Source organism: Schistocerca americana, chromosome 3, assembly GCF_021461395.2.
Source record: "Schistocerca americana isolate TAMUIC-IGC-003095 chromosome 3, iqSchAmer2.1, whole genome shotgun sequence".
Classification (NCBI taxonomy): domain Eukaryota; kingdom Metazoa; phylum Arthropoda; class Insecta; order Orthoptera; family Acrididae; genus Schistocerca; species Schistocerca americana.
In genome coordinates, this window is record NC_060121.1 from 113187759 (window position 1) to 113210243 (window position 22485).

Here is a 22485-nt window from a genome sequence, read left to right on the forward strand (position 1 = left end):
AGGAATGTTACACTGATTCACCTTTCTTGAATGCGGCCATACGGCAAGCCAACTTTCCGATTTCTGTATGTACCGTTTGCAAAATCGCCGAGGGAACCGTTCGACTCCAATAAATTTAAAGCGGCTCTTACAAATAACTGTTACACTTTCATAGCGAATACCATCGACAAGATTCAACAGCAGTCCGACATCATCACAGACTGGGTGAAGAAGCTGAAACCCTATCAACCCCGCAACAAGTGAAGTTCACTATGCGAACGCCAACCTGGGGGTCTTTTAGGGCATGGCGGGACTTTTCCACAGCCGTGTACCGATCGATGTCTCTGTAATGGAAACTGCCGCACTTCGTTACTTGCTTTGTCCCGCCTGCTCGATGCTCGCAGATTCGGTAACTGCGCAAAATCTCCTAATTGTTCCCCATCACAAGCTCTACCACAGACAGTTAGCAGTTACTTCATACTTTTAAAAATGATTCAATTCCAGCTGTCTTCCCCCATAAAATACAATCACTAGGGACGCTCCACCAAGTTACTACAAGACAATTTTTACTTTGGGACCGTCTCATTAAAACTGAATCTAAATTTTCGTGACATACGGGTTTCGCCTTTATTCTTTTCAAGTCATTTTCAGTGGCCTGGAATATGTACATATTTTCTTTTATACTATTTAGTTTACACTTTATATGTATATATAGGTTATAAATAGTTCTGGCAGTTAGCCTATCTACGATGTAGTAATAATTTGAAGTTCTACTTACATGGTTTGTGGATATGTTTTTGTTCCATTTTTGGCGCTGTACTACTTCTTACAATTGCCATTCGTAATTTTGTGTTGCAGAGTTTATAGCGACTAGGAACTGAAAACATGTTTTGATATGCTTTGGTTGGTGTTTTCAATTGTCGGACCAAAAGCAAAAGTTGTCAACATACGTAATATCGTAAGCAATGAGGACGACAGGACTACGAAAGTTGAAGACTATACCACGTGTCTATAAAAGCTATTGCTTTAATGCCTTTCTTAAATAAGCAGCTTCCCTATTTTCACCTCCTGATGAAGGCATCCGACAGTTCAGCATTGTCATTTTGTAATAAAACCCTTAGCTTAACGGGTATCAGACCGGATTTGTAATTGGATTCAGAACTTCCTTGCAGACAAAATTCAACATGTCGCTCTTAAGGGACAAAGTCGATAGAATTACCAGTATGTATGGCTGTTCGCAGACTATTTTGTTGTATACAGGGAGATTTCAACGCCACGAGAGTAGCGGAATGCCGGAAAACCTGCAGAGTATCGACGGTTGCTGCAAGAAATGACAGTCTAACCTGAGGAGGTGTTTTATATCCGGGACCTGAGGAAGACATTGAAATGGCGGAAAGAATTCCATTAACAAATGTTAATCGTTCTCGTAGCAGTAATGATATTCGAACAGTGCAAATTCAACTTGTTGCGCGTAAAATGCCTACGAGTAACCGTAAGGATCTACCTTAAGAGGAATGACAAAATCGGTTGTAGGAAAAGCAAATGCCAGACAGATTTACTGGAAGAATCCTCAAAAGTAGCAGCTTACAGAAAAATTACGACAGATCTTTAATACTATTCTGAACACTACGACCCTCAATACCTTCTATTTATAAATGAATAGTGGTGAACAAAGTAAGAGGGACGGGTTTGATCACGTTATTCTACAAGCGTGAGCGCGCGCACGCAGAACAATATCAAAACTGCGAGGCCTATTTACGATACGGAAGCAGACGAACACTGGCGCTCCGAGTGGCGTGGCAATGAACTTCGAATTCGGGAGGATATGGCGCCATAATCTGTATTTTTGCTTTGTGAATAAGTAGTACTATATGATAATATTTTTCACTTTATCGGTGTATCTGGTATTTATTTGTAAAACCCACTACTGCAACTTCAACCATGTGGGTGTAATCAACAAGAAATTATGATCCTGACTACGGTCTCCTTGTGTGCATTGCCTTTATTGAATTGAAATGTCGTATGTTGCTTGTATTCTGCTTAATTTTCGCTCTCATCCGTAATACAGGATGGGGTGGGGGAGATGCGGTAAATGATGCCATATGTTGTTTCTGATTGACATGAAAGAGAAGCTGACGGGATCATATGGTAGTCTATTGACTCAACGATTATAAAGAATCCGCCTCGATTGCAAATAGAAACCGGATGTTGACCTAGGCTTCGGCGCGGATAACCACGCCTTCTTCGGAACACACAAACTACAAACTGCCTAAAGAGGCATAGTCCAACAGAACGCCCGCGCCGAAACCTAGGTAAACATCCGGTTTCTATTTGCTATCGAGGCGGATTCTTTATAATCATTAAATTATTCACGATTGCTGACGCGCTGCAATGTTAAAAGTTCTCTATTGACTCACGTCAATTTTTCCTGCTAAAGAATCTGTGAGCAAGCTGCTCGAATTAAATGCATTGTAGGTATGTCGCTAGTATTCTAAGTTATTTTTTGTCATAATTCGCTTTTCGTACTCTTAATGGAGGTCACCGAAATTTTCATTGACTTCTGCTAAAATGTACAGTTTGTAGTGCCTGTTATTAACATGTTAAAACATTTGCTTAACTACTGTCGCATTTTTAGCATTTCTATACAGTCACAAAGACTAAAGCATACTCATCTACATCTATACTCTGTAAGTCACTCAAATGCAGGGCACTCATTCCGTGGTGAGAACGAAGCATTCAAGTTGAATACCAACATTGTCAAACCCGCTAACATTACGTAAAACAAATGCAAGCAAATGCAACGTAGAATAAAAGCAAAATACTTAACACGCATTTAAATCTTAACAGTTCACACCCAAGATTCGTGCGCATTAACAAATACACAAACGTCCACAGAATACCGTGTGACGAAACAAGCTTCTATTTTCTATGAAACAAAACCAAATGGGGAATCATTTACCCCACCAAATACTACGGATGCGAACACTACCATCAGAATGCGAGCAACATACTTACAAAGCAATTCAAAGAGTGCAATACACACGAGAAGTCGCAATCAGAAGCACAATTTGCTGAAGCCAGATTCTGTTAACTACGAAACGAAAAAAAAAACAACAAAAAACACAACATGGAAGACGAAAGATCAGTCTGTAAGAAAGCGAAATGGGCTGATAAACTTCCAGCGCGCCAAGTGGCCTGGCACCGAAACTTGCCGAAAGTCCCCTATATATGAGTTTCACTTCCGTGGTTAGATGTTCAATAAAAGCCAGTGACTGACGCTACAAGAAAGGCATTGTGCATCACAGATATTTGCTGTTGAAATTCTGGGGGTGCACGTTCGAATAGGGGGAGGACATATTTGCTCCTATATACGTTTTGCGAAATGACGAGAAAAAAATGAGAAATCACGAGCTCGGACGGATCAGTGAGTCTCTCTTCCCATGTGCCACTTGCGAGTGGAACAGATACAGGGAAAGTGACACCACGGTGGCTTACCGGTGCAGAAATGGTGCACACAGCAAACATGCTGTCGAGTCCATCAAACAGGCATGCTGCCATCTGACACTCTACCGAAGGCAATACGATGGAAGGAATAAGAAACGTTAACGTCCAATGGACAACTGGGAACAAGCTCTAATCCGGAGTTACGAAAGCGGCGTTTCCTTTTCAAAGTAACCATACCTACATTTGCCTTAACCGAGTTAGGGAATATGCGTTAAAATCCTGGTGGCCCAATGGGGATCTGAACCACCGTCCTCCCGAATGCGACCCCAGTGATTGGGCTAACAGCTAATCTTATCTCTTGAAGGCAAGAAAAGAGGAAAAAATCTACAAGTTACACCAAAAACACAGGATGACAATCGATACACAAAAGCTCTTATTCTGGAGAGTCCGATCCATGTTCCATAAAAAACGTCCGCCCTAACGCCATCTCGCTCCAGGATGTAATTAGCAAAATGAAGACTGACAGCAAAAGCCTCTGGAACTGAATATTCGCTTCTAACGAGGTAGAAATGGGTGCGAACGGTACCACCATAGTGTCCTGTACACGTCCGTCTGACAGTAACTGAAAGTCGTCGGTTATTTACAACATGCTGGAATGCTCGTGAAAATGAACACACGCGCAACCGTTCAGAGGATCGCAACTGCAACGGATTTCTCAACGCGGCTCAAGTTTGTCGCCCCTCCGCAACTAATGCCATAACAACGCTCCGCGAAAAGTCAAGGTTGTGACAAATGTACACGTATTTTCGGCAGGAACATCAGAAGTACCTGTCTTTAGTATCTTTTTGTGCTGCAGGTGTTAAGCCAAAGTAACATCTTCTCTTTACTAGTGTAGTTGCGCACAAATAGGTGCCCCCTGCGTAATAAGTGTCGCTTCTCTGCATGTCTGATAAACCTCTCTAAATGGAATTACTTAATTGATATGGTATAGCCGCCCCCTACCAAGATGTGACAGCCATAATTATTTAACAGCGGGTTCTGAGATACTGAACATGGTAATTACCACTTACGGCTGTTGAATTTTTATTAACTGCGAATGCAACCTCCAGTGTAGTGCAGCGGCAGTTTTCCTACATAGACCACCGCCTGCATTTGTCACAGAATACGGATGGCTTGAAAATGGACACAGGTGTCCTAAACTAGTCACGTCAAGAAATAGCAAAAAATATACTTCTAAACGCAACTTGACAGAGTTCAACCAAGTATTTCAATTTTAAGATTAGTTGTGGACCTATTTTTCACATGCAGCATGTTGCAAGTTCCTAAATTAACATTTGTATTACAACTTTTGTCTTGTGTAGCTTGATGTTTATTACGTAATGAAATATTATTCAAGGCGAAGCGGAAGTAATGTACGAGGGTTATTCCAAATGTAAGGTCCGATTGATTGCCAAATTGAAACCACAGTGAACATCAGAAATGTTTTACTTGTAACAATTAGCTACACCTTTCAGCTACTTCTCTACGTAGTCGCCGTTCTGACTTAGACTTTTGTCATAGCGTTGTACCAACTTTTCAATAGCCTCATCATAGAAGGCAGCCGCCAGTGCTTTCCGCCAATTCTCCAAACTGGCCTACACCTCGTTGTCTGTGTCAAAATGTTGTCTTCAAAGACAGCGGTTCATGTGACCAGAGATGAAACTCAGGGGGAGACAATTGCGGACTGTATTGTGGGTAATCTAACATTTCCATTTGAAAACGATGCAGGAGCATCTTCATTTCTCACCAGGCCCTCGTACTTGGCGGCAGACACTATTTTCTAGACATCTTTACGCACTCACTGCGAGCTCAGAAATGAGAAGAGCGACGTGATGCTAACTGGGGTTATACTAGAGACACTACCCAACACATCTGTGCAAAGCTTTATCGGATTTTCATAGTCGTTTCCATTTCGCGACCGATCGGACCTTACTTTTGGAATAACCCTCGTAGAATCAACGACTGATAATGATATCATCAAACCCTCTGTGAAAATCCATAATGAAATAATAGCAACAATAGAATCTCTGCAAATCTAGATACACTTACTGTAGTTTGAGCATTATTATTCCTTTAGGAATCAAGAAATAGAGAAAACATTTCTATCTTACAACCGACTGGATGGGTGGGGTAGGGACGAGGCTGCAGTCGAACATGTTTCCTGCATGTGAAAATGCGTACAAGAGAATACCAACAATCTGGGCAGCTGACAAGTTTCACTGTGAATCGCATTTTTTTTTTAAATTATAAATCACAGTGTACACATGTCATTAGTCAACATCCACTGCATTATCTGGTCTTTTCAAACTGACATTGAAATGACAGACCTGTGGCTGGTGGGAACAATACGACTTTGGTTTATGGAGACTTTTTGCGAGTGGGGGTCTGGCACAACAGCTGTCCTTCATGGATATAATTTTTAATGTACACCACAGGTTGAGGCAATAAGATTCTGCAGTCACTGACTAGCATACCCGTTAATCACAGAACAATGACATGAAACACTATTTTAGACAGTACAAGTAAATATAGGAGAGTAATGTGCTAATCTTTTGAGTAATCAGCATTAAGGCAAATAGGTATCAGGGACTAAAGCCTAACATAAGTACCTTCGAACTGACAATACTTTATTCACTTATTCTTTACGATTTTTTATTTGTTTATTTGAGCTCCAACATGGACTTTTTTGTATCAAAGCTAACCACCTGCATCTCAGATGTTAGTAAATTATACTAATTTTGTGGTTTAAAAATACTAGCAACACATACTCGACCTAGTCAGCCAACCAGAAGCATACTGGACACCAGTTAAAAGTCGATCGTAACTCAGATAGACTACGCATACTACATAAATAATTAACTGACAAAAGAAATTGTTTCTTTAGAGGGTATTCGTAAGTGTTCTGTCTGGACTGAGTGACCTATGACACTAACTTGTTACATCAGACAAATAACAAGCAATTACCTTATCAGCCCCATAATCACACAGTGCCTCCGAAGAAGTTTTATATTAAGAATGTCAATCATTGTGTAATACAAGTGTATGCACATATACAGATTGCCATTCAAATATTTATTGCAAAGTCTACTGACTTCAGGGCATTATACTATGTAACAAGAAATTTTGTCAATCAACCTTTCAGATTAAAACTGACCTGCAAAAAACTGAAATGACCATAGTTTTGCACAAATAAGGATAGTGTCATGTTGGTTATTTTAGTTTTATCTCCAAATTCTTTGTCAGTACCATAGATTACCACTAGATAACACTCAAATGCAAAATTATTTCATTGTTTTCTAGATTATTATGGGAAGGTTTTACGATGATTGGACTTGTTCTAAGACTTCAAGGATGCTTCACAAAGTGCTCTGCCTGAGATAGCAGAGCAGCAACACAACACTATATTAAGAAAGAATGGCCAGTGAGAGAAGATTTACTTCCAGACACAAATAACTAACGAGAACCTCTTGTAGACAGGGAAAAAAATTTCACTGTCCCTACTGCATATTAAATTGTGACTAATTTAATAGTATTAAAGTTTTGACTACTGATTCTGCAGCTCTTCACTTTGCAAGTTAAATGTTCCCCGATATTTGTCACAAAAGTGAAAGCAGAATTTTCGCTGAGCCCCAGATTTGGCTCATATTGCACTCAATAGGAATCAATGACTTCAGAAAAACGCAATGCTTGGGAATTGTTCACAATGCTGCTGCATCAGTTTCCAGGTTAGGAAAAAAGTGGGGTTTACCTAGGACTCTCAGATTCTTTTATTCACAGCTACAATGCCCTTGGATGCAATATGCCAACTAAAATGGTCTAGCTGCCTTTACATATTCATTTCTTTACTTGAATTTAGGAACAGTGAGTCAAGAACATGGTTAATGTTTTCACCAAGACATTTGGTCTATGAAAAATACCAAGGAAGATGTGATACAGCTAAGATGATTGGGGGCGGGGGGAGGGGGGGAGGTGTTATGTTCGAGCTCAGTGCGTAAAACAAAAGTTCCATGCAAACGAAGAAGCCATTATGATGGTCAATTTTTACTTTAATTCTCTGCATCCAAAAAACCCTATTGTAATGTATGTTGTATATAATAAACTAACTGCAGTGCTTGTAACTAGATTTTTTTTTGTCTATTATTCATTTTGTTGAACACAATAATTACTGATGTTAGTCTAGTGCCCATAATAGTGAATATTCTGAAATTACACATTTAATGTTTAAATTGGAGAAAAAAATAGATTTATAGCCTTCATTGACAAGTGCAAATACAAATAAAAAATTAAGATAAAAAACTTGGTTTATGAAGTTCTAATATACTGACGGAGCATAGAACCAGCAACATCAGAATCTTTTTCCGCCCTTCCAGTAGTCATCACAGCTGCGTTAAGTCATTTCTATGTGGTGAAAAGTTTTGGGCCATCACATCCAGTTTCAAACAGCTGCCTTAGATATAAGGGTAATCATACAGTTCCTACCAATGTACACTTTGACTCATCAATCTTCTGGCTAGTTTGATGCAGCCCACCCCAAATTCCTGTCCTGAGCCAACCTTTTCATCTCAGAGTACAACTTGCAACCTACGCCTTCAATTATTTGCTGGATTTATTCCAATCTCTCTTTCCCTACAGTTTTTTCCCTCTACAGCTCCCTCTGGTGCCATAGAAGTCATTCCCTAATGTCTTAACAGATACGTCCAATCATCCTGTTCTCTCTTGTCTGTGTTTTCCACATATTCCTCTCCTCTCCGATTCTGTGCAGAATCTCTTCATTCCTTACCTTACGAGTCTACCTCATTTTCAACATTCATCTGTAGCAGCATATCTCAAATGTTTCAGTTCTCTTTGGTTCCGGTTTTCCCACAGTCTGTGTTTCACTACTATACAATGCTGTGCTCCAAACATACATTCTCAGAAATTTCCACCTCAAATTAAGGCTTATGTTTGATACTAGTAGACTTTTCTTTGCCAGAAATGCCTTTTTTGCCATTGCCAGTCTGCTTTTGATGTCCTCCATGCTCCACCTGTCACGGGTGACTTTGCTGCCTGTGTAACAGAATTCCTTAACTTCACCTTCTTCGTGACCATCAATCCTGATGTTGTTTCTCGCTGTTCTCATTTCTACTACTTCTCATTACTTTCACTGTTCTTTGATTTAGTCTTAATCCATATTCTGTACTCACTAGACTTCATTCAATTCCCCATATCATGTAATTCTTCATTACTCCGCACTAGTAATCATTACATAAACACAAAAGTATTAGCTCTGTATGAGTATACAATGCTATTTCATTCGACTGGAAAGGAATCACACTGGATAGTCATATGAAGTTAATCATTTTGTATTTACGTAATGATTACTACTGAGGAATACCAATTATTTGGTTACTCGCATGTGCATTGATGGGAACTGTATGGCTACACTTACTTCTAAGGTCATAGTTTGAAAATGGATGTGATGGTCCAAAAATAGTCACCACAAAGAACTGACCTGTCACAGCTGTGATGAATATTATAATGGGGGGTGGGGGGAGAGAAACACTTAGTCAAATTTTGTTTCCCTTTATTATTACAGTGCTCAAATTAAACAGGTACCTTTGCAAAATGTTAGTAGAATGCTTAACTCTTACGTCAGCACCATACTGGCTGGACAGGGATTTGACCTCGTTCCTTCCTCAGCGCAAATCTATTTTATTTAACCACTGTGCCAGCCAGCTCTGTCTCAGACAAAATTACACAAATACAAGAACTATGCTATTAGGAATGCAACACAACCTTCTCCATCATGGTATATCCATTCTCAACTATGTTTAAAGCTGTTTCTCCATCACTTCCACTTCAGGCGCACTCTGAGATGGTTGCGAACACCTCAGTCTACTGCACATGCAGTAAAAGACTGCTGGTGTTTGATGTGGTCAATCATAATAAACAAAAACATCACTGTTAAAAACAATAAAGGGAGCCATATACAAGAAGCTACTTGTGGCACTACATGAAGTTTCCTCTGTGAATGGTTACTCCTGTTACCCTATGAAAGACTACTACTCACTGCACTGACATCACTTTTGCTGGATAATGAAACAACTATTTTTGGGACAGATGTAAAAATTAAAGGCCTTGCTGTGAGTGGTGATAAAAGCTGTGATTGTTTCCACAAGAACGGTGAGGTGATCAACTGCTGTAGGACTACTAATGTGCACATTACGGAATGTGGAAATTGGTACGTTTTCAGGAGGAGAGACAAAAGGGGGAGGAGGTAAACATTTTATGGTATGGCATGGAGGGTGGAGTTAGCACCTTGTTGGAAAGAGTTGTGCACCATACACAGAACATCAGAAAAGCTAGTTAGTGTAGAAGGATCTTAGTTTTAGGAACAAAGCAAGAGAACAGCACAAACAGGTAAAAGCAACTTAGTTCTCATGCCAACCTACTGACGGAAGGTTTTTTTACTGTACAAAGGAAGAAAAGGGTCTGCAATGAAATCTTTTTTGCACTTCACGTTTCAACAACGATAAGTGTAAAAGATGATTGGATCTAAAATTTATTCCATATCTTGTAGGGGGAGTCAGTTCATAAAGCTTTTTTGTCAATAAGTCTATAAGGATCTATGTAGTAATAAAAGGTGCAGCCTTTAATACAAGCCAGTCTCTTTACAGCACAATGTATTGAATCCCATACTGAAATCACATACAAAGAGTGACTGACTGCGGAGAAATCTTAGCTTTCTACCAAAATCTGAAGCACCATTTAAAACTGTAAACCTTCATGAACTCTTACATTTAACTAAGATGTAAAAGTAATACTAAAAACTGCTCTGAAATTGAGAATGGTGACAACTCAAAGTTCATCATGTAAGGGAGATAATATTAAATTTTGAAGGTGATCATTGCAAACCAAATTAAACTCACTAATTTCTCTCTCTTTCCTTCCATGTAGGTTCAAAGCTCGATGACAGCAAGGTATGGATCATTTACTAGTTGGGAAAAAAGATTTTGACCAAATTACTTATGGAAAAACTGTCAAGTCATGAAAATTCAGAGACCTGCAACAACATTTTGCCAGAAGATCATGACAATGACTCATAGAAACGACATGCATTTTTGACGCAGCTACATTGATGGACGCCCGAGAAGATATCATCTGCAACAACTGTATTTAAACCTCTAAGCATATCTGTTGCACTGATCTCACATCTATTTGTAAATGTATTAATGTCTGGGTCAAGAGGAATATTTTATATGAGTCATCAGCTTTGCCCACTGACATACTGTTAACAGCCATTGTGAAGTCCCTTTTGGTGCACATATAGACAGTGTTGTTAACTGACAAAGCAAACAAAAATGTTTACCTACAAGTACAAAAACCGGGTTGTAGTGAGACTGATCTATGGCTTAGCTCATTTATCATTTAAATGGGAATAATAATAATAATTTGTCATTAGTATCACATTATAGTCACCAAGGTCGTTTACAGCATCTGTCGAAAATTTCCTACATCACTGAAAGTAGACAGCTCTTCTTGAATATTCCTCTGGACCCTATTGTCTTTGTCCACTCTACTTGCCCACCATATGTTTACTAAAGAAACAGTAAAAACAAAAGCAGATGGTGTGGAATGTCTCTGTAAAAAATCCAATAATGTCTTCCTGCTATAAAATGTAAAAGACCCTAATGAAAAGTATTAATAAAATGGATTGAAAGTGCAGAGACTGATAGTTACCAAACTTTATACGTTGATGTAGCAATTATTGCCTCTTTCCACATTTCATATTATGCAGTTCACAAAATTCATTTACTTTTCAGATAAATTCTACATATTTGACATATGAATCACTTTTGAAATGATGTAATAGACCATTCATGATAAATTACAATGGGACAAGTTTGTAAGCTGTAAATTTTCTTGGTTACTTTATTTATCTCCAGTGTGATGTGTGTGTTTTGTCAGCTTTTAATTCATTCCACCAAGAACTGAAGGAAGCTAAATTCTTCCATGTGCAATTAAGCTGCACCTCTTCTGCTAGCAAATTTTAAGATTTTTGCAAGAGTGAAAGCAAAAAGATTACACCTTCAGTCCACATTGTACCAGTCAAAAGTACCCACAGAAAGACACTGCCTAATATGTTTACAAAAATCTACTTTCTTTCAAGGTCTAGAGTACTGAGCAAAAGAGGGTCCATCATGATTATGTCAGTGCATACCTCTAATTTTGATTACTAGTAGACAACAAGGAAACAACCACCCTTAAGTTAAAATTGTCTGACAATCAGAAAAAAGTAGAAAATTATGTTCATTACCAATCTTTCAAACACCACACACAAAGTTGTTACACAATTTTCACTGGATGTGTTAAAAGAAACATTTGAATCGCCATATGAATGAATGGACACGATAGAAACAAGTTACAGTTTATTTCCTTTTATGCTTTCTTACAAATGTAATAGTTGGGAAGACATTCAGAAACATACCCGTGCCAACCTGAAGATCCAATGTGTGAGCATTACACTGACAATGTTTCTAGCATAGAACAGATACTCAATAAAAATGGAATGAACTTTGCGTAACAACCATCATAACAATTTATTAATGAAATTTTTCTAAGATTCCCTGTAAACATGACAGTCTGAAGACTTCAAAACTTAGAAATGTTGGTCATCATTTTATAAATATTATGCCTGGTGCAACCAAATTCAATTGTGTAGTATTAAATATTTAACCCAGTATACTAGAAATAATATACACACAATCCAAAATGTGTTCAACAGATATTCACAAGTAATGTTTGGCGTCAGTGCTACCTACACCAAAGGATGTTTACACGGCTACAACAAGCAACAAGCTATATACAGCTTTCTTTTGGACTCATCATTTACCACGGGCCTCCAAGGAAAGATCATAGAATTAATAGTGCCAATAAATGTCTAGTTTATGGTCAGGCATGTCACTGCAGAATCAATAACTGTCTTGGGTGCATGTGTACTAACGTTTGAAGACAACTAATGCAATCTGCTTATACGCTTCTACAACACTGTCTTAAGAAAATAAAAACATAGATATGGACCACTTTAACATAAGCTTTAACTGCACCACGGCGAATGTATCAGGCTTGTAAATCTGTTACTGTATTAGTGGACGCTTTGGACAATTTTAATAATGGCTCAAGTTAATTAACTTGAAATATTGAGTCACCTGGCATGTCTAAATTTTGAAGGAGAACAGAACCCATTATGCATAAGTTTATTAGTAGGAAAGTCGACTGAAATCGTTTCAACGAACAGTTCTCTAGTTTCAGAGAAGTTAATGGATTGTGTACGTGTGTTAAAAACATGTTCTGGCATGGAAATTAAAAGCATCTGGGAATTTGCTAGTGAAGTCTGGAAAAATAGCACCGAAATGAGCAAGTGGTGGTGTGTGAGAAAAAGTAATTAATCAATCAAAACCGGAACACTGAGTCAGTCGCTACTCATTACGTGAGCAAACAGAACTCGCGAACACACAAAACTAGTTAGGTCACTACTATGGTCCCAGTAAAGAAGAAATAAGAGCTGGTTGTACATATGTGAGACAACATTAACAACTTTCAACAGACTATGCTATCACCACGAAACTGCAACAAGCTCCAAAAAATTTAATTGTAAACTCTTCACAAAGCACACGCACTGTGTACAGTTACCGTCGGCCAGTAGCTTATGTTGCGTTCTTTCAACTTTCGATGACGCTCTCATCTTCGAGCATACACTCATTCACAATTACTCCGAACAGGCACAAAGCGTTTACCAACAACACATCTCGCCAACCCGCAGCCTTATATTATTTGATAAAGTACCGTTAAGTCATACTTCAAATCATTACACCCATCACAACATGTAAAAAAAATAAAAACACACAGTACACACATCATTCCGATACAAGTTTCACTCACCTCATCTTCCAGTTCACTTCTTACACAGATGCAAGCTGCTCTCCTCCTAAAGCCTTCTTCGTCGTAAATTCGAGTGGAATTTGGTTTTTCCTTAACCATTTTAAACTGGTCTCAGTAACAGGTTAATGTGCTGGAAACGAAAATTTTATTCACTGTACGCATAAAACTTTCCCACGTTTGGTCTTCACCGCTGAAAAATCCTAAGGTCCCCCATGATTTAGGTTAACCTTGAATAAAATATTCAATCCCATAGTATAACAGAAACTGTATTCTAGAAACAGAAAAGTGTAATAAGCTGCTGAGTACTGATAACAGCACCCTTACAAGTAGACACTACGATAGCCACATCTCCTTACTCTCCATGGCAGTAACCTACTGCTTCTTCATGAACAGTCGATCAGCTGGAGGCAGATCGCGGACTCGGTGACTACGTTAGTCAGTTCCAGTAACTATTTGCAATCCTGGTTATCTTCAGAATAGGGTGACATCGAATGTTTGACAAGACAATACTTTTCATCACGCTTTAAGGCACTAATTGGGGTGACAATTAAAATAATCTCATAGCTACCGGAATACTCTAAATGGCTGTTCTTCCGATTTCTGGTGTATTTCATTTCAGTTTTTTTTTCTTTTTTTGTTAGTAATTGCCAAGACACAACAGCCCATCATTATGCAGTAGTCTGTCCACAGTTTATGACACATAGAATTGAGTAATCCAATACTTCTATTGGCGTTAACGATCCCAAATTTCAAAAGACTTTAGTAAGTTCGTTTGTGGTAGCTCGGTACAACGAATGTCCAAAATATCAAAAATGTGCGCATTTCTTAAGTAAAGAAGATTCCTTAATGAGAAACATATCAGTTTTTCTTTTGTAAACGGAAAATATACATCCTTTTTTTCCACACACGAATGACAGATGCACACCAGACGAACAATAAATTTGTAAATACACACATCACACACACAAAATCTTCTGTAACTCATTTATAAATTATTCAGAAATAAACTTATCATTCGTTCAAAGTACACATGCTGAGATCTTAAATACAAATATTTTTGCCGGACATCTCGAATTTCGTCATACGATCTTGAAAGATGCCATTACATCAAACTGCTAATAATCACCTGTAGTCCCTACTGATCCAAAATAATCTCCCATTTGATATGAAGGATAGGGATTGGTTATCGATTGATTATTGTTTCGTAAAATTTAAATACATTATGTACACAGTGCAAAATTCATACACACTTTTAACCAGAATGAAATTTTCACTCTGCAGCAGAGTAGACGCTGATATGAAACTTCGTGGCAGATTAAAACCTCATGCCAAACTGAGACTCGAACTCGGGACATTTGCTTTTTATGGACAAATCTTCCAACGTCTGTCGTACCCAACGCAGAGTACAAATATCTCTGAAGTAATCATTGCGTTTTGCGCATGTTGTCAGTATTAAACAGCAGGTGTCACATGATCTCGGGACGACGCTGTTCGTAAATACTTGTCACGGAGTTAGAAACATCTAATATTACACGTATTTGTTGTGTTTTCACAGTCTACATCTATACTCTGCAAACCACCGGGAAGTAAGTGGCAGAGGATACATCTCATTGTATCAGTTATTAAAATTTCTTCTATTCAGGTATGGAACGTGGGAAGATTGAAGGTTTGAATACCTCTGTGCATGCAAATTATTCTTATTTTATCCTCAAGATCCCTATGTGATCGATATATAGGGGATTGCAGAATAATCCTAGAATAATCATTTAAAGCCGGTTCTTGAAACATTGTTAGTAAACTTTATAGGGATACGGTAGTTTATGTCTGTCTTCAAGAGTCCTCCAGTTCAGTTTCTTCAATATCTCTGTGACACACTCCCATGTATTAAACAAACCTGGGACCATTCGTGCTGCCCTTCTTTGTGTACATTCAGTATCCCCCGTCAGTCATATTTGGTACAGGTCCTATACACTTGAGCAATATTCTAGGGTGGGTCACATGAATGATTTGTAAGCAGTCTCCTTTGTACACTGATTGCACTTCCTCTGAACTCTACCAATAAACTGAAGTCTAGAACCTGCTTTACCCACAACTGAGCCTATGTGATCATTCCTTTTCATATCCCTACAGAGTGTCATAACCAGGTATTTGTATGAGTTGGCCGATTCCAACAGTGGCTCATTGATATTATAATCATAGGGTACTACGTTTATTCGTTTTGTGAAGTGTACAATTTTACAATTCTGAACACTTAAAGAAAGTCGCCAGTCTTTTCACCACTTTGGAATCTTATCAGGATCTGACTGGATTATGTACTACATGATCGGAAATGATCCGAACGTACTTCACTGGGGTACACCCGATGTTACTTCTACATATGATTATGACTCTCCATCCAGGATACCATGCTCCGTCCTCCCTACCAAAAAGTTCTCAATCTAGTCACAAATGCACTTGATACCTCATATGATTGCGGGGGTGCCAACTTATAAGAAATATTGGAGGGGGGGGGGGCATACTGGGGGTCTTGCCCTGGTAAATGTTCTAAATTTTAGATGAAAAATAGTGAGTTCTGAAGTTTTTTAAGAATTTTAGAGTCATATGATCAACATTAGAACTCCGAAAACTGGATTCTGGATAACTTAACACTCTGGGAAACTTGACAAGCCTGACATATTTTTTGTCTTTGAAAAAAGAAACAAAACATAAACACACATGGTATTTTCGTAAAAAGTTAATTTAATTTACAGTGATAATCATGCTTATAGACAATTATAGAGCAGTGAATATGTAGCTCTGAAAGACTGAAATTATATTTAAACAAATCCTAAACTATAATTAAAAGAATAAAACTTAAAATATTGCTCTTGCAGAGTAATAGCACTTTGATTAATTAGTGAAATAGCTAATTTAAGGTTACTTTGAATAAAGCATAGGGTTCATTAAATAAAAACAATATATCAATGTTAATGCTTTAATACAGTGAGTAAAGTTAATACAGTATGCCTAATATGTTGAGTCAAAAAGCATGTAAGTAGTGGGTTTTAATTGGATCTTACACCTTAAAACATTTAAGTATCTGAAAATAACTAATACAGCATTATAGTAATATAGTAATACAGTACTAAACTAGTACTAATATTTCGAAACTGGAAATTTAACATTATGTATGTGTTTAATTCTCTAGTTTATAAAGATTTTTAATATTGCTCTAAATGCCATTAATAGGGCTAGAGTGTCTTTTGAAAGGCGCAAATGTCGACTGTCTCACAGGATTACTAAATATGAAGTCATTGATGACTGGTCAGATATCCAAAACATCTCAGTGGGTATGAAGAACAGCCAAGTTGTTCAATCGTTTCTGTCCCATTGTTGATTGGAGATATGACTTCAGATGTCTAATGGCGCTAAATAACTATTTTTCTGTTGCTGTCGTGAATGGAACTACTTGGAGAAGTTTAATGCACTTCACTACTTCACATAACATTTTTCCAATTGCAGGCTCTTGTATACTGCACTTTCTTACGTCACATATGTTTTTTAAGACCAGTTATTTTTTAGTAGCGATATCAGCTAACATGTTCAAGTGTAAGGGCAGTCTCTCAATGTCTAGGTCATTTTTGAAAAACTCAATTGATTTTTCCAAATTTGTTTCACCTCTGTTTACTAAAAGCAAGCTCTCTTATTCAACTGCAATAACCTGTGTGAGTCCAGTTGAAGCAAACCTCTCAGTAATGCACCATTTCACAAACTTCAATATAAATAGCTTTGCAGTATTCCTTTGGGATTTTGAAAGTGTGGTGTCAGCTTCGTTGTTTTCGTACTTCTTTGGTATACTTCAATTCTGAGGAAGGGAAGGATCATCAGTTACTGAAGATTCTTCTTTTAAACTCAATTCCCCAAAAGTGTTCAAAACTATCACACCTTCCATTCAATATACAAATCAAGCCCTCATATATTTTTTCCAGGTCAGCAACACTTGGATGAGGGCACTGAATTTTTTCATTGACATCCTCTACTTGGTTCATTGCATGGCAATAAAGATGTAAAATGAAATAAGTCTTGAATTGTAACATTGACTAAAGGTAGCCTGCACATTTTTAACCTGCCTCTGTTTTGTCCTCTGCAGAAAATATTTCAAAAAACTCTAGGAGTTTTTCGAAGTTTTTCAATATTCTCAAGATACTAGAAGCTTGCATAGTCCATCAAGCCGGGCAAAGGTGTCTAAGACCAGCTTCGTCATTGGCACTCTCATGGGGTATGCTTCTAAAAAGTCCCATCCTTTTGTTGGATTCCCTTAGGGCGTTTATTAAGTCCTTGGCTAAAGCCATAATATACCACATAGATGTAAGATGGCGGAGACGGTCTACAACTGCCAAATCTAAACTATGAGCAGTGCAGTGCACATAATGTGATTTTGGGTGTATATCCAAAATTAACTTTTTTAGTTCTCTGAATTTACCTCTCATATGTGAGGCACCATCATAGCACTGTCCTCTTAAGTTATCCATTGACAAATCAAGACAAGCATAAACGTCTTTTAAAATACACTCCTGGAAATGGAAAAAAGAACACATTGACACCGGTGTGTCAGACCCACCATACTTGCTCCGGACACTGCGAGAGGGCTGTACAAGCAATGATCACACGCACGGCACAGTGGACACACCAGGAACCGCGGTGTTGGCCGTCGAATGGCGCTAGCTGCGCAGCATTTGTGCACCGCCGCCGTCAGTGTCAGCCAGTTTGCCGTGGCATACGGAGCTCCATCGCAGTCTTTAACACTGGTAGCATGCCGCGACAGCGTGGACGTGAACCGTATGTGCAGTTGACGGACTTTGAGCGAGGGCGTATAGTGGGCATGCGGGAGGCCGGGTGGACGTACCGCCGAATTGCTCAACACGTGGGGCGTGAGGTCTCCACAGTACATCGATGTTGTCGCCAGTGGTCGGCGGAAGGTGCACGTGCCCGTCGACCTGGGACCGGACCGCAGCGACGCACGGATGCACGCCAAGACCGTAGGATCCTACGCAGTGCCGTAGGGGACCACACCGCCACTTCCCAGCAAATTAGGGACACTGTTGCTCCTGGGGTATCGGCGAGGACCATTCGCAACCGTCTCCATGAAGCTGGGCTACGGTCCCGCACACCGTTAGGCCGTCTTCCGCTCACGCCCCAACATCGTGCAGCCCGCCTCCAGTGGTGTCGCGACAGGCGTGAATGGAGGGACGAATGGAGACGTGTCGTCTTCAGCGATGAGAGTCGCTTCTGCCTTGGTGCCAATGATGGTCGTATGCGTGTTTGGAGCCGTGCAGGTGAGCGCCACAATCAGGACTGCATACGACCGAGGCACACAGGGCCAACACCCGGCATCATGGTGTGGGGAGCGATCTCCTACACTGGCCGTACACCACTGGTGATCGTCGAGGGGACACTGAATAGTGCACGGTACATCCAAACCGTCATCGAACCCATCGTTCTACCATTCCTAGACTGGCAAGGGAACTTGCTGTTCCAACAGGACAATGCACGTCCGCATGTATCCCGTGCCAGTCAACGTGCTCTAGAAGGTGTACGTCAACTACCCTGGCCAGCAAGATCTCCGGATCTGTCCCCCATTGAGCATGTTTGGGACTGGATGAAGCGTCGTCTCACGCGGTCTGCACGTCCAGTACGAACGCTGGTCCAACTGAGGCGCCAGGTGGAAATGGCATGGCAAGCCGTTCCACAGGACTACATCCAGCATCTCTACGATCGTCTCCATGGGAGAATAGCAGCCTGCATTGCTGCGAAAGGTGGATATACACTGTACTAGTGCCGACATTGTGCATGCTCTGTTGCCTGTGTCTATGTGCCTGTGGTTCTGTCAGTGTGATCATGTGATGTATCTGACCCCAGGAATGTGTCAATAAAGTTTCCCCTTCCTGGGACAATGAATTCACGGTGTTCTTATTTCAATTTCCAGGAGTGTACTAAACAGAGTTTGTGATTCAGTGTTGGGGGTCTAGTGTAAGCCAATAAAGTATTCGTTGATGATTAAGGAATCATTGACAGTATGAATACAAAATTACACTTGTTCGTGAGTCGAAGAATCACTTGTTTCATCAACAATAATAGAAAAATGTTCAGTCTTCTTGATTGAAGCCAATACATCTCTCAACACAGACTTTCCTAGTAGATCAATGATCTCGTTTTGAATATCGTGGGACATCCACTGATACCCTCACCACCTAACCAATCTTTAAACTCAGGTATGTCATTCTTTCAGAGTTCCAACAACTGAAAAAAATTTGAGTTTACATCTTCTTGCCCTTTAATTGCTAGTCCTTATTGGCATAGAAATTGCTCGGTAGTAAAAATTGTCTCAAGAGCTAAACAGCCTTTCTTCATATCACTGTTTAACTGTTCATTCAATTGGGAGGTCACACTTTGGTTAGTGGTAGAATTTAGTTACAGAACACCTTTTTCATGTGTAAACATATTTTCATGAAGACAGAATTTTTCCAAAGCCTTTTCCACTCAGAAAACTCTACAGAAGTAAATATATCTTCATTACTTAAAACTTCCGGGCTGAATTGCCGTGGCCCATATATAGAACTTCTTCTCCTTCCTGACATTTCGTTGCCTACTGCGGGCAACATCTTCTGAGGTGAGTTGGCGACTGGCTGTTAGGCGCTGGAGGTCCCGCTTATAAAGAGCGCTTAGATGACACCACCACTCATTATGTGCTTTCAACTTTAAAACTATCTAGTGTCATCTCTCTCGATTACATGTAATCGATTGTCACTTCGTTGGTAAAAAGTCGACCGCTATATCTTGTCTAGTTTTAATCCTTCTTCTTTTTGATTACAATTATCTCCGTGGTTGTAGATCTCTATAGCTTCTCTATACATGCAGGTATAATAATGTGAGGTCCTAGCTATCACGTTTGTTTCACTAAATTTTATTTCGTGATCACTGTCTTTGAAAACGTGTTCCGTTACAGCTGATTTGTCAATTTGTCCCAATCTACAGTTCCTTTTGTGTTCCATTAGGTGGGTATTAACCCTCCTTTTAGTTGTTCCAATATAAACCAAGCCACAGCCTAATGGAACACAAAGGAACTGTAGATTGGGACAAATTGACAAATCAGCTGTAGCGGAACACGTTTTCAAAGACGGTGATCATGAAATAAAATTTAGTGAGACAAACGAGATAGCCAGGACGTCACATTATTATACCCACATATATAGAGAAGCTGTAGAGATCTACAACCATGAAAATAATTTTAATAAAAAAGAAGAAGGATTAAAACTAGACAAGATATGGCGGTCGACTTTGTACCAACGAAGTGACAATCGATTACCTGTAATCGAGAGAGATTTCACTAGCCAGAGATAGTGGCACGTGATGAGTGGTGGTGCCATCTAAGCGCCCTATGTAAGCGGGACCTCCAGCACCTAGCAGCCAGTCGCCGACTCACCTCAGAAGATGTAGGCAGCAGTGGGCAACGAAACGTCGGAAAGAGAAGAAGTTTTATATATGGACCACGGCAATTCAGCCCGGAAGTTTTAATTAATGAAGACGCCGGTTCTGAAAGCTTACATGCTATAAATGTATCTTCTTTATTAAAAAAAAAAAAAAAAAAAAAAAACAGAAAATTGTAATAGATTTTTAGCGTCTGCCTCGTTGCAGGTTTTGCAAAAACTTTTTCAATAGATGCTTCATATTGTAGCCATGTATCTTTGATCAACCATGACTTCTGAAATTATCTTCCCTTACTGGATTGTCCAGGTTTCGGCTGTGAACGGTTTTCGCCTGAAGACGAAGAAATTGATGACACAGTAATTGTTGGAGGTTGACTTGCAGTATTCTGAACTTCCAAGCGCCCCTTTTTGGTAACAAATTTTTCCATTGCAAACTTAACTCAGAATACACTAAGAGACTAAAGTAAACGAATAAAATATAGTCATATAAAATAGTCCACTAGACACTAAAGTCGGAACACTAAACATGTTTGCAGCATGCACTGTACGAAACTATCCACACTGAATTACTGCGACAGTAGGGTGGGCTTTATATAGCCGCGGCGTCATAATGGCTCGAACCGTCAAGGCGATATGAGGTTGAGGGTTCCAGGCACTTCTGCTTCAGTTCTTTTGATATCGCCACGGCCGCAGCGCTGGCCGCCAGCTCCAGACTTTACCTGAAGGTTCGCAGACTGGGACAAATTCTAAGTGTGCCCATTGCACCGTAACACTATCATGATTCACACCACTTGTTTACAGTCAACTTGTTTACCATAATAATTATTTGTTTTAACGCACTACTGAATGTATTTTAATAGGCAACTGTCATCAAACAAGGAAAAGAAAAAATTCCAACATAATTTTGTGATTTTACAAAGCATAGTATAAGTAATAATTTTCTTTAATTATTGGGGGGGGAGGGGGGTTCTGCCCTAAAAGTTTGATGACTGTAGTTTTGACAATAAGCGTAGCTGTAGTACTAAGTCAAATGCTTTTAACCTCTTGTTTATTCGTGACAGCAAGTTAGAGTCGCACAGCAGTAAGGGGCGGACGTCCGCTGCACCCTGCCTATTGTGAAGCTCGAGCGCGTTTATTTACTTCTTGGCGCTGTTTCGTGTATTGAGTTCCTCTTACGAGAGAGCCATGGCAGAGTCATACCGCCAGACAACGATCAATATTGCATTCCAAGCAGAATATGCACGACCAAGACCTTACGAAATTGAGAACTTTATATGGGATGGCTCTTGCCTGGATCCACAGGATGTCATTGACGTTCACTTTTCTCCTCACTGGGAACGTTGTATATGTCAAGATGTGCATCGAAGAACTGTGTACTGAAATAGTCAGCTACCACGCACGAAACTGAAAGTTTAAGTACACCGATGGACACACAGGCGATGTAATGACTGACCACGCGGGTTTCGACCTGTGTACGATAAGGGCTTTCGAACTCACGGGATGTCGTCATGTCGTCTTTTAAGCCGAGTGACAATGTACTCAGTCACCTGCATGAAAAATGGAAAACCTTTGAGACCAACACTGTACTCAACAGCGCCCGTCAAGTGAAAAAGTGCCGTCTTACTTGGTTATAGGT

General features: G+C 39.6%; 1 protein-coding gene across 2 annotated transcripts in view; it reads right to left on the reverse strand.

The window, feature by feature from the left end:
* LOC124605386 (diphosphoinositol polyphosphate phosphohydrolase 2) overlaps positions 1-13803 on the reverse strand; it is a 170615-nt gene extending 156812 nt beyond the window's left edge. For both annotated transcript variants that reach the window (XM_047137027.1, XM_047137026.1), the window contains exon 1: positions 13384-13803. In XM_047137027.1, coding sequence (XP_046992983.1) covers positions 13384-13482 — 99 coding nt within the window. In that variant the 5' untranslated portion in view covers positions 13483-13803. The remainder of the gene's footprint in view (positions 1-13383) is intronic.
* Positions 13804-22485: the final 8682 nt, after the last annotated feature.